We start from the raw sequence: 13,006 nt of genomic DNA, 5'->3' as shown, positions 1-13,006 counted from the left end.
CCTGGTTTAAATGCTCGTATCTAGCGTGTGTACACTATTGGTGGATTATATTTGAACGATCGTATCTTTACAGAATGTACAGAATTGTGCACAATACGTTCAAAATAAGCATGCATAATCATTGATCTGTCGTTATTCATTCGTTTTCTAAAGACAATTATTGCACGTGTGTACGTAGCCTAAGAGAGGGACAGTAACTGTAAATTATCTAACTGCAGCAGAGAAAAATCAAGTCTCTTGCCTGCCGTATAGATCAGTTTGGCATTGATGTGTAAATTTTAGAACTGCATGGACAAATACAGCTCATTATATTTATTTGTAGATATGGACTTCAGTTTTACCATAAAAGTATCTCCGGTACAGACAGTTAACCTTTCTAGTGTCGCTTTTCCAGGATTTCCAGACGCATTTTGGTTTACATTTGTATTATCGTTTTGTCAAACATCCTTTCCTAACATATTTGACAAGTGACTGTAACCAGCAAAGCCTCACTTAAAGCATATGGAAATGGAAAGGAAACACAGAACGGGGCTGTAGGTTCTTCCCCAAGGCATTCGCTGACTAACAATGGCGAGGATTCTCTGGGAGGTTCGGGGGGATCTGGAACGAATCCCACACGCCACAGCTGCACGGCACAGACCTCCGCCTCCTCCAGCAGACTTGGCCGGAGCACAGTACAACCTACACATGTGTCGGATCTGCTTTCTTGTGGGAATCAATGTGTTCTGTGACCGCTAACACGGCAGCGATGTTCGTTGTAATTATTTCTGAGACGCAGATCCCATTTCCTGCTCTGGTGGAAGCAATATGCCAAGCTGCAGAATACATTTAGCCGTGCGATGGGAACGCTGTCATGTGCTGGGCGTTTTGGATGACTGCAAAATGACTTCAAATCCATTTCAATTTAAACAGAATATACAAAATGGTTAAAATCCGTTTTTTTTTTTTTTTGTGAATGGAATTCCTTAATTTTTTGTACTGTAGAAACAATAGGAAGTGAAAGGAACTAAGAATTCCCCTTGGATAGTTGTCACTGGAATGAGTGTCCACATCAGATAATTTCCCCTACTATACTGGTGACTACAAAAATGTTTTCTATGACCCATTATATATCAGGTTAGCACTCTGGCCTTTGCAGTGCTGGGTCCCAGGTTCGAATCTCAGCCAGAACACTATCTGCATGGAGTTTGCAGGTTCTCCCTGTGTTTGTGTAGGTTTTCTTACCCATTCCAAAAACAGGCACTTAGGATATTTGGCTTCTCCCCAAAATTGCCCTTAGACTGTATTAATGACTGTGGTAGGAACATTAGATTGTAAGCCCATTTGAGGGACAGCTAGTGACACAACTATGGTGCCCATTTGATTCTGTACTGTACAACGCACTGAGGTGCCCGTAAACATTGTATAGATTTATCTGAAATGAAAAATACTTTACATGTAGTGACAAGAGCGTCCTGGCTTTGTCCTTGCGAAACTTCACGCCGTCCAGTGGTAGATATCCGATCTGCTGGCCCTGAGCATACAGGAGATAAGTGCCGGATGTGGGAGGGGTCACTTCAGGGCGTGGAGTGGGGCGCACAGTGGGAGGAGCTACACTAGGAAGACCTGTAATGCAAGAAAACGGGAGCTCAGAAAAACAGTACTGTGACCCCAACAGCTAACATCTTAAAGTGTGATTTGTGCATATAAATGAATTGTATGATTTGGATGAATTAATTTATTTGAATAGAAAAAAAGGCAACAAACCAGTCATGCGCCAGTACTCCATTCCTCTGCAATATGCAGGAAACACACAGCAGGACATCGCATACATTCATAAAATGGCAGCACAGTATGGAGTAATCAGAGTAATATGCAAACAGAAGAAAAAGCAGATCTTTTTATAAATTGGCTATGATTTTTGGTCAGTGCATAGGACATGGTTGGTTTGGTGCTGCTCGTCACGTTTCAATATTTTTTTTTTTAATACTTACATGCTGGTGTCATTCCTGGCTGAGTCCTGGATCCCTCAATCTCTCTTCCATCTTTATCCACACACCAACAATAGCCGCTATTGCCATGGCACTGCAGAGGGGTGAATTCTCCATAGGCATCGCATTGTGGTATATAGTGTTCAGCTGAGGGGCTTCCGCCATAATGATCGAGGAGGCTCTGCTTCCACCTTTCACACATGGTCTGTGGCCTCTGGGTGGGTTCTGCTCAACAAATACAAAAAAGACCGGTAAGTCGAGACAGTGATTACAAAAATATTGATAAAAGTGAAATGATCACCTAAAGACGTTCAATATCAGCTTCTTGTTTTTGTCAAATATAAAGCTAATACTCAGGTTCATTTGGGTATGCACAATCCTGTTTATGGTTTTAATATTGCACTTTACATGTATTTTTGGTTGTATAACTTTGACCCATACTGTACAATTGTTTTATTTTTTTGTATGAACCTTGATGTTTTTTCACAATAAAAATTATTTGGAAGAAAAACAAAATAAAGCTAAAATGTTTTCCTTAGATTAGGTGCACTGCAGCAAAGAATTTATTGCCATAATGAATGCCATTCTGCCAAAACACATGCTGGACCACTGAACACTGCACATATATGTGGTCACGCTATAATTTCTACTTTGGGGAGATAGCGCGCTTATTTCCTATCTTAGTGACACCAAGAATGAAATAAACTTGTGCTGGTGTCACATGGACTGGAAGACACAGAGAGCAATAAAATCCAGGTAGCGCTCTAGATATACTTTTGTTGCTGTCTCAGTCCCTATAAAGTATCTAACTCATTGCTTCCTGTCCTTGTGACACCCTGTCATTGACACAGGACGTTAGGGGTAAATTACCCCAAAAGGCACGTCACCATACAGGGTCAGGCTTAACCAAATGCACAATAGGCAAGTCTGTTGAAAGCAATTTTTGGGTACCTGGAGTGTGAGCAAAAATGTACAAACTCCATAGTCCTGCTACATAGTCTAGCCTGAAAATCTAGTATTTACCATGAGTCTGCCTAGCCTACTTTCAGCCATATTGTAAGAACAGGACGGAGGTTTTAATTGGTGCCTACCTGGAATGCCGCACTGTGGGGTTCCGCTACCAGGTGGTCGTCTTGTTCCATCAACTTCATTGCCGTTCTTATCCACACACCAGCAGTGGCCTGTGCTGCCGTGGCACTGAAGTGGGACGTAGTTACCTTCTTCATCACACTCTGGTACGAAGGCTCCAACAAGTGGAGGACGGGGACCTCTGGGAAGTCCAACAGAAAGAAGGGAATGTCTCTTCTCCAAGCATGGTGTGGAGGGCCGTGGTCTATCTGCACAATTAAATATCGACAGTACAAAATGGGTTAAAGAATAAAAGGCAGCAATATATTATAGTAACACACTCCTTTACGTCAGCAAGAGCTAAAATCCAAGAAAAATGCATAGTCTAACTGGCCAGGGAGTTTCTATCTCCCCTCCAGCCAATGTTCATGTGACAGGGCAAAATGCAAAGTAAGTGTTATCACCCAGTAGGAAGTCTACAGCTCCCTCATTGTGGGATCACCAAGGATCTAAACTCTGGAACCTGGGCCTAAAAAACAAAGTCAGAAGAACAAAGGACAAGTCATAGGTACTGCCTGCGGTCAACCTGGAACTGATCACTGACTTACCATGCCTTGTTCTGCACTTTGTATGGAAGAGGCCATCATGGCAGAAGCCAGGCTTTGCTTCCTCATATCCTCCAGCAAGGAGAACGGCGAGTAGCAAAAAGAGGACATCCCCAAATCTCCTGAATCTAGCAGTCAGAGCCAACAGTGCCTTGAATCTGTAGGTGCACGCACATACCAGGACGTTCACTAAGCTCAAATAAACATTTCTAACGCTCTCCCATTATACAGCAAAGCCTTACTTTAGAGTTCAGTTCCACTTTAACATGATAAACTCAATATGAGATTTTAGCAATTGGATTTACATATACTTAATACCCAGCATCTTGTTTATTATTTGTGGCTTGCAGCCAACACTTTTTATTTAATGACCAACTCAAAACAACTCGGGATCATTTTGTCAGAAAATATTATGTTTCCGCATACATACATGGCTGAAAAGCTGGAATCAAACACTATTTATTTTTAAATTGGAAGCACATGCTCTGATATTACATTTCCAGATAATTGTATCCTCATGGGGACTACATGTCCGGTCTTTCCGTTACCTGGGGCTTGTGTACACTGGAAGCCATCACCGGTGAAGCCGGGGTTGCAACGACAAGCGAACGATCCCGGGACGTTGGAACATGTAGCATCTGGGTGACATCTGCGCTCCGCACATTCATCAACGTCTGCAAGGGAGATAAGAAGCTGAATTATATTTGTACATCACACAGCTGCCAGTTACTTGACCTCAGACCGTGTATACGAGATCCAGGCATAAACCTTGGAGTGTTTAACTAAATGGGTCGTGGAAAATGTCAGCAACTGGCTGTTGTTGACTTTAGACCGGTGATATTATCCAGGTGTCCTTTGAAGGAAATATAAGGGAGGGATGCCTAGGCAATTTTCATGCACAACCGTGGAGAGGCACGGGTTATGACCAGGTCAATGAAATGCAACCGCCGCCATTGTGTTTCACCAAAACTGGAATTCACATTGCTATAGGTACACAGCCATTATCTGCCAGAAACACAACCCTACGTCATTTAATTTCAGCTTTATATGACCTCCCATACCCCATATGCATATGTTGGCCTGTCTGGGGGTAACGAAGTCTCTAGAATAACCATGCATTGGGATTTATACACACATTTCGTCTCATTGGCAATGGTGGGCAAGGCAAAAGGTAATCTTCCCAACTGAGACACAAAAAGCCATAAAATCTTAACACAGTATTTAAATCTGGTATAGGCTGATTTCCCCATTCAATTGGGCACCCCATTCGATTGTTTCAACCAATGGACCCACAAAAGATTCAGAATTTCTAAATCCGATCAACCATCAGTTAGAATATGATTCTCCTTTTGATGTGAATAATCTCGGGTTGGTATGGTAAAGCAACCCTGTACTTTGTTCATTGAAGTGCAACTGGTGCACATTAGAGCAGGGAGGTCAAGAAGTACAAACTTACATTGTGCACATATAACTTCAATCCCCACCTATAACTTCCTATAATACCATTTAGTGCCAGAGGCCAGGTCCAAGTGCTGTTGTAGAGGAAATGGAGGGCCCAAGTGTTAGGTTAGCAAGTGTGAGTATATGGGAGTGGAAGGCAACAGTTCTTCCTGCTCTAAAGCAAAACTTGCCCAATTGCTTGGTATAGCGAGCAAGGTATTTCCTGTTCCCCATGGTCAGGGGTATGTACAACTGACATAAGTATCCCTGGCCTGAAAATCAAATCCAAGCTCCTGTGCTTTGCCTTCAAATCCCTCCACATTTCTTGTCCAATCTGACCTGGTAGAAAAATCCCCCCCTAGCCGCTCTCCTTGCTCCTCCAATGACCTAATAATGACTTCCTCACTCATAACCTCATCACACGCACGGCTCCAAGACTTTTCTAGAGCTGCCCCGACTCTCTGGAATGGTCTTCCTCATCCTTTTCGGCTTGCTCCTACTTTCCACTCGATTAAAAGATCACTCAAAACCCATCTTTTCAAACTTGCCTATCCATCTTCTTCTGTCTCTTAAAACCCTCACTACTTCTCACCACTACATATCTCCCCTCCTACAGTGTGATACTACCCCAACCTCACTGATTGTAAGCTCTTCGGGGCAGGGTTCTTTCATCCTCCTGTGTCACTGTCTGTCATTTGCAACCTCTATTGTACAGCACTGCGTAATATGCTGGCGCTATATAAATCCTGTTTATTAATAAAAATAATAATATTAATGCAGAATTGGTGCTGGGATTGTAGGATTTGCTCAGGCTGGCTGTGTCCTCTGTGTCTATGGCTAATTTTTAGTGAGACTGGGAAGTACTTTTAACAAAGAAACTATAAATTAATATACAGCACATAAAACTTTGTCTTTAAAGAGTTTTACAGCCCGCAATTATCCTCCAAGTAGCAAAGATTAAAGGGAAGACAATTTACAAAGTGTTCCAAACAATAAGTACATCCAATTGTTCACTGGGGTAAAGAGAGACTAAATTCCTGAGCAATATTAAAGCTTTGTTTTTACAGCTACATGACGGATAATACGGATTATAATAGGTGCCATTGCACACTGGATTCCACCTGCCCTCTCTAGGAAATGCCAGCTGATATCTGATTGGTTGCAAGGACAACACAGACATTTTCCCCCGCAGGTCCTATGCATTGTCATCTGGGCTGCAGACGTTGATGCGTCCCATGTCTGTCTGCTGACAGCAATCTGTGCTTTTTCTTGGCCCTGGGGGCACCTATTTTGGAGTTGAAAGGAACCTGTAGATAACAACCTCCTTAACACAGGAAATGATAAAACAAAGCAAATTACCTTGGGGGTCTCTTTGATTTTCACACTTTGATGCCTCCTGGGACACCTATAATATCTGCATTTATCCTTGTGCCTTTATATTACCACCATTAAAGTGAACCTGTCATTAAGCCACACTTAACATGAAGGTGTTTCTTTTCCTGAGATCACTATTATGTCGCTGCCTAAAGCCAGTGTGCACGCTGAATTTTTGTTGTCGGAACCAATCGCCACAAGTCATTTACCATGCCAGGATGCTAAATTATAGAACTCCAATGATTGCTATTTTTACCATGGGACAGTGCGGTTCCTTCAGCTCTTTTTCTCTCCAAAGAACATAACAGTGCGCCTTCATTTTGTTACTGGACACTATCACCAATGATTACTTACTGCAACAATTATTTAGCGTGCGTTCCACGTTTTAAGGATGCAATGATAAGTTTGTTCTCTACCAGTTGCATTCTTGTAGCAGAAGCCATATAATAGATCCATATGGCTGCATCCTGTAAAATTATAGTTACAAACTAGGTATAAAATGGTTCATTATGAATTTTGGGCACAGATGAGGGTTAGGACAGGCTCTATAAGACCAATAAAAGTTCAACATTCAGCTCTGACAGGGACTGATTTGAATGATCCCCCAAATTGGACATTTATATCAGTTTGCAGATTACAAATAACTAGTGATAGGTTCTCTTTACTAAAGGCAGGCTCCCTTTTTCCGCCTCATTCTCGTGACAATTCACTGAAAGTGAACATCTGTTTTTTTTGGTCGGCATGAAACGTGTTTGCAGTGTCCATTTGCGTGTTTCCAATTATCACACTCTGTTCTTGTCATTCAGTTATTAACGTCCGTGACTCCACACTGGGACAAAGAGCCATATTCAAGGCCGTCAGCCACAAGCAAAACGTCAGTGGTTTAATAATTGGGAGATAACAAAATAGTGCAGATTGTTCATGCCAAGATAGGAGCGGCTTGGCTTGTTATAACACTATACACTCTTGTATGTGATAAACATTCAAAGGACTCATCGTCATTCCAACCAATTTATTGTTAAAAATAATAATAATTTAAACAGTATTTATATAGCGCCAACATATTACGCAGCGCTGTACATTAAGTCAGGATCTTCCTTCTAGGGGCATTCATCATTAAAAACAGCTTTACCCTAATGGAAAGTGAAACCTAATTGACCTTCTATGCATATGAAAAGTCTTCTTCCCAGCCAACCCAAGAAGATAAGCTGCACAACAAAAGTTCCCAAAAATAAAGACGCTCACCTTGGTCCCAGATTCCGGCCAGTCAGATGGTGTCACCACACCTCACTGCTGCCTCCTCGGCTCTCAAAATCCTGCAAAGATGCACTTTTGCAAAAAACTGGGATGCAATTTTGCAGGATTTGGTGTGCCGAGTTACCCCAGGAGGCAGCAGTGGGGCCCAGCGATTTAACCTGTACAACCCAGAAATGTTTCTAAGCTGGGTGGGAAGAAGCTGTTGGGGGGTTTTGTCCCTTGTATTGTGGCCCAACGCTTCAGTCATTATCCAAAAACAGCTGGGTGGTTACTGAAGGGTGCCTAGTGGTGCGCCCAGCTAAAAGGGGCCAGGGCATTGCACACATTTACAAAACTGAAATCTGGCCTAATTGGGATTAGTAATTTTTGTCAGTATACCCTATGATAAATAAGCCTTTGTTGGCCAGTAAGATCTCCAAGCTATTTCTTGTTTGTTTGGTTTTGGGTGGTTACTGTAAATTGCTTGGTGGTGCACCCAGCTAAAAGGGCCCGGGGAGAACACTGCACCCTGAAGCTGATATTGAGGCGAGCACTTTTTTATACTTTTTCATTATATCTTTATTTTTGAAAGTTTTGTTTCACTTCCATTTAAAGGCATCCCAGCCGGCGACCGCCTGTCCAAAAATAAATGAAAGGAAATCCTGCTCTTAGCAAGCTGTCACTGGGTCAGGTTAGCAAATTTATCTCTTTTTCCTTCTTCCAGTGGCAACCATAAATGTTTGCTTTTCCCATCACCTTTTGAGCTGGTGACAAGGGTCATCAGAACAATAAGAGGGAATTTTTCCAGCAGGAACAAAAACAGCAATGATAACCTACAGGATGGAGGGGGGGGGGGGGTCTCCAATCTATTCTAATCACCAAGTTGTGGCTTGAGATATACTGTAAATGAATCTAATAGTCTATTTAATGTACAGCGCTGTGTAATATGTTGGCACTTTACAAATCCAGTTTATTATTAATAACAATAATAAGGGGCTTAATGGTGTCAGAGTTATGAATTTGTCTGCCAGTGTGTCAGTTATCAGTAACTTTCTCAATGTATGCTCTGTGGTATGTGAAGTCATTTTGGCAGGAGGGACCTAAATTCCCAAACTGCAATAAAAAAAACACATGAAAGGCACACAGTAAAATGTGTGAGGAGCCAAAGTTATCAGGATCATTCACAAGGCCAAAGTTTGACGTACTTTTAGAGAAAAGCCAAAATTGGCATGTAGCAGGTTGGTGTGTTTTTTTTAACAGTCTTGACAGGAATGCTCGGAAGTAGGCGTCCCATATCAGTATTTCACAAAAAGCAAACAGTCAAAGTAAATATTTGATCAGGATGTGAATGATGTTCAAGCACCTACTTACCATGTAAATGAGCTTTGAAACAAGACCTCACTAATTTTTGTAGCTGCAGACACTGTGGAGCAATTCATTATCATAGTTAAAATCCAAAGCACTAAAGTCATTCTCTTAAAATTCCAGCTCACCCAGCTACTCCCTCCCATAGATCCACCTTTTTGCTTACATTACAAAATGAATACAAGGCTAATGAGTCACTATGGGGAAGGGAAGCAAGTGATCAACCGTTTCACTGCTGGAGGAGCAAAAGCAAGATGAGTTGCTTATTAATACTCAGAGAGGGAGAGTTTGGCTGCTGGGTTACGGCTTGGAGGAAAGTTGGGTTGTTAACAGAATGACTTCAGTGCTTCTGCTGTGATCTTTAAAGATGGATCGCTCCACTGTGCCGGCAGCTACAGAGGACAGTGAGGGCTTGTGTAAATCTTATAGAGCTTGCTAAAAAGATTCAAGTCCTTGCTGATACATAATATGCCCACAGGTTCACCTTCCCAACCTTTACTGCAGTCAGGCCCCCATTTAATAGAAGTTCTGTTACATTTTAAAGCAAAGATACCTTAATTGTACAGACTCTGCTATGATTTCATAAATGTAAAAAAGCATTTCCAATAGAAAGCTTTGAAGGAATGAGCTCTTACCAATGCATGTCTGTCCACTCCTTGCGTATCCAGGGAAGCATTCACAGGTAAAGACTCCATCTCCACGTGGGACACACTGGGATGTGGACAGGTCACAGGTGTGTGTGCCGTCTTCACAAGGATCCCCAAATGAACTGCCCACTGGAAAAACAAAATGGGACAGGATGTGGGACATTAGCAGTGTTCTACCTAAAAATGGTAAAAACCAAACTTCTTTTTTCTTTTAAATGAGAACAAGGAAGAATCTGTTGGTTGGGAAGATTTTTGCGTACCAAGTCGAGTTCCAATGCCACCAATCAATGCACAGCCACCTAGAGCTTAATAATTGACGGACAGCTCAGCTGGGGATGTATGGGGGCCACCGTTTGACCTTTTTCTCTGCTGCAGTTGTGACTAGATAGTGAGCTCATCTCTGTTGCTCTCACTATGCGCACACTCCTTGTACTACAGCCGAATCGGATTGTGCTGCTCCTCCTACCCCCCGTCTAAGCTCTTCCGTACAAAGCCTACAATAGACTGATACCAAGGCAAATTTAGGGAAAGTACATTTCTTGCAAATTAAGATGATAGAAGAATGCATTAAGTACAGAAATGCAATAATTCTAACTGCCTGGAGGTATAGCTAAATAAGTGTGTATAGAACATAAATCAATTCGGACTCTGCTCACTTCCAAACTAATGTTGTCCTAAGCCGAGATGAAGTGGGCAGCGGATTGAATATGACTATATGAACATGGCACCGGCTTTGGACACACTGCAGTATTTATACAGCACCAGACAAGCCGACAATGGCAGCTGACACAGCCATATGAGACTAGATTAACCCATCCACGCAGAAAGAGGAGAATGGAAGAATGGGAATGAGAACCAGGCTGGCACATTCCAAAACAGCATGTAAAGCAGCTGGCATGCAAATAAATAAACTTTTGTATGAAACTTAAAACAGTATAGCAGCCACTTAAGTGCTGCCTTTTACCACCTATCTATTTATAGAACATGGATCCCTAAATGTAGTACAGCCCAATACTAAGTGTTCACCTACGTATAGCTGCTGCCTTTAAGAATCGTGGTGTGTAACCCAATGTTCACTTGCTGTTTGGCCCTCAGGGCCCTCTCCTTCAAAGTCTCTTGCCATCCCTTGTAGAATGCCTGTAGTCTCTGACCGATTTACATTCACAGAATATTAGGAACAGTTTTTTGGCGAGATCAGGGGACACGCTTGAGGCCCCAAAATCAAGTAAGTGAACCATCATTGTTGTAAAGGATTAGACACAAAGAAAAAGGAAGCCAGAATACTCATTGAATCAGAGCTTCCCCTGCGGCTGCTGGAGCTAAATTTATTCCTGCACACCTATGCAGGAGTTTTGTCATCCCAGCATGGCCAATCAAAATGGCGTATGACTGAAAGCAGGAAGAGAAAAGAAGATGGCGGCAACCGTAACGGAACAGGGACAGGTGAGTGTATTTAAAATGTTGCAATCAGACAGATTAAGGGTATTTTATTCCAGAAGAAAACATTGCTTGGTTCAAGGAAACCAGTGACTAAATCACACTGATAGCTGTAAAACCTTAAGGTTGGGATTAGTCCCACATTCACATGTCCAAAACTGGTATCCTTGAATGGTGTACGCGGGAGTGCTGAGAATTTCCTGGCTTTGCCCCCTTCCAGATGAAATAAAAAATGAGTGTGGGGGCATATGACAGCCTAATATCTTAGTATGTACTGTGCAAATATCAGGTCTTTGCGATTCCTAAAATTGTTTTTTCTTTTAGTGAGAAGCTGTGATGGCAGAGGTACAAGCCAGTTTCAGGTTGTTGGAGTTACGGGACGTCATGAAGTTTCTGTTTCTCCAGGGAAAGTCAGCAAAGGACATTCACACTGAGATGTCACAAACACTAGGAGAGAAGTGTCCTTCCTACAGCACTGTCAAAACCTGAATATCTCATTTCAAGACCGGGCATTTCACCGTTAAAGATGAGCCCCGCAGTGGGCACCCCCAACCTCAACTGACCTGGCAACCTGCGATGCTGTCCATGAGCTGATTATTGAGGACCAGCGAATATCCTTAAAAAAGATAGCCCAGATACTTGACATCTGACGAGAGCGTGTTGGGTTTGTTATTACCCCTATCCTAGACATGGGCAAGCTTTCAAGCGAAGTAGGTGCTGAAATGTTTGAACAGTGATCAGAAGAAGGAACGAGTTGAAGCATTTTATTTGTACGGTCTAGAAAAGCTGCAACTACGCTGTACCAAGTGCATCAGTCTCAGGGGAATATGTTGAATAAATGTGTTGTTTCATAACTCTAGCTCCCTTCTTTCTGGGCAAAGCCATGAACTTCTCAGCCACTTCTCATAATATCCATGTAAAATATTTCAGTAATGATGATTACCAGACTACAACAAGGCACTCATCTTTTTTTAAGGTATTCCCAATGTTTTATCAGTATTACAAAATAATAATCACAAAATAACAAGAACGGGACACTTACATATACAGTTTTGCCCATCTGCGGAGAACACGTAGCTAGGCAGGCACTCGCACTTGAAGCTTCCAGGCAGGTTGATGCAGCGGGTGTTCTGTCCACAGTTTTCAAGCTGTTCCTCACATTCATCAACATCTGAAAAGAAACACAATGTGCACATTAGAGTTGGGATTGAAAAGGGGGGTCATTTCACCAATGTCTGATGCCTGGGTCCACCACTTCATGAATCCTTGGACCCCCTACGTCAGTACAGGAGCCAGCAGTGATGTAAAAACAGAGGGCACAGCTAATGGTGGGACACATGGGCAACCCATGCAATAAACCCAATGGAGGCTACAGAGCTGGATTTCAGGGCATGGTAAGAGGCATGGGCCAGTGCATAGACAGCTATATAAGCTATTTTCTTACATATAGAACACACTTGCACATAGAAGGGAAAAGGCAAAAAAACCTTGGGTTACGTTTTGCAGTTATCAAAACACACAAGGTGTCCCCCAGAACAGGACGTAACTTCCTACCAGCTTCCCAGACCAAAATAAAAACTTCATAGACTGCAGCTTAGCTTAACACTTTAATAAATCACTAAAAGAAACACAACTCACCAGTGCAGTCTCTGCCATCTCCCCGGTACCCAGATGCGCAGATACAAGTATAATTTAATCCAGTAGCTGGCTGGCACTGAGCTCTGGTGTCACACTGATGGGTTCCATCAAAGCAAGGGTTAACCTGCGTTGGTTCCTGGGGTGAATCTGGTGGTTAAAAACAAATATTTTTTATCAGCACAAGTTTGAGATACACAGTAAGCAGTTTATCATTTTGATTGTTTAT

The 13,006-nt window shown here is 42.3% G+C and overlaps 1 protein-coding gene across 1 annotated transcript in view; it reads right to left on the bottom strand.

Annotated features, from left to right (window-relative positions):
* The window catches only part of NID2 (nidogen 2), a 49,857-nt gene that overhangs the window by 11,683 nt on the left and 25,168 nt on the right, over positions 1–13,006 (bottom strand). Inside the window, exons 9-15 of the mRNA XM_072428959.1 lie at positions 12,781–12,927; positions 12,185–12,313; positions 9,694–9,834; positions 4,192–4,317; positions 3,062–3,307; positions 1,974–2,195; positions 1,436–1,605 (exon numbers count right to left, since the gene is read on the bottom strand). Of these exons, the coding sequence (XP_072285060.1) occupies positions 1,436–1,605; positions 1,974–2,195; positions 3,062–3,307; positions 4,192–4,317; positions 9,694–9,834; positions 12,185–12,313; positions 12,781–12,927 (1,181 nt within the window). The remainder of the gene's footprint in view (positions 1–1,435; positions 1,606–1,973; positions 2,196–3,061; positions 3,308–4,191; positions 4,318–9,693; positions 9,835–12,184; positions 12,314–12,780; positions 12,928–13,006) is intronic.

Source organism: Pyxicephalus adspersus, chromosome 12 (genome assembly GCF_032062135.1).
Source record: "Pyxicephalus adspersus chromosome 12, UCB_Pads_2.0, whole genome shotgun sequence".
NCBI classification, from domain to species: Eukaryota; Metazoa; Chordata; class Amphibia; order Anura; family Pyxicephalidae; genus Pyxicephalus; species Pyxicephalus adspersus.
Note: the sequence above shows the minus strand (reverse complement) of the source record. Positions and strands in the feature narration are given on the sequence as shown.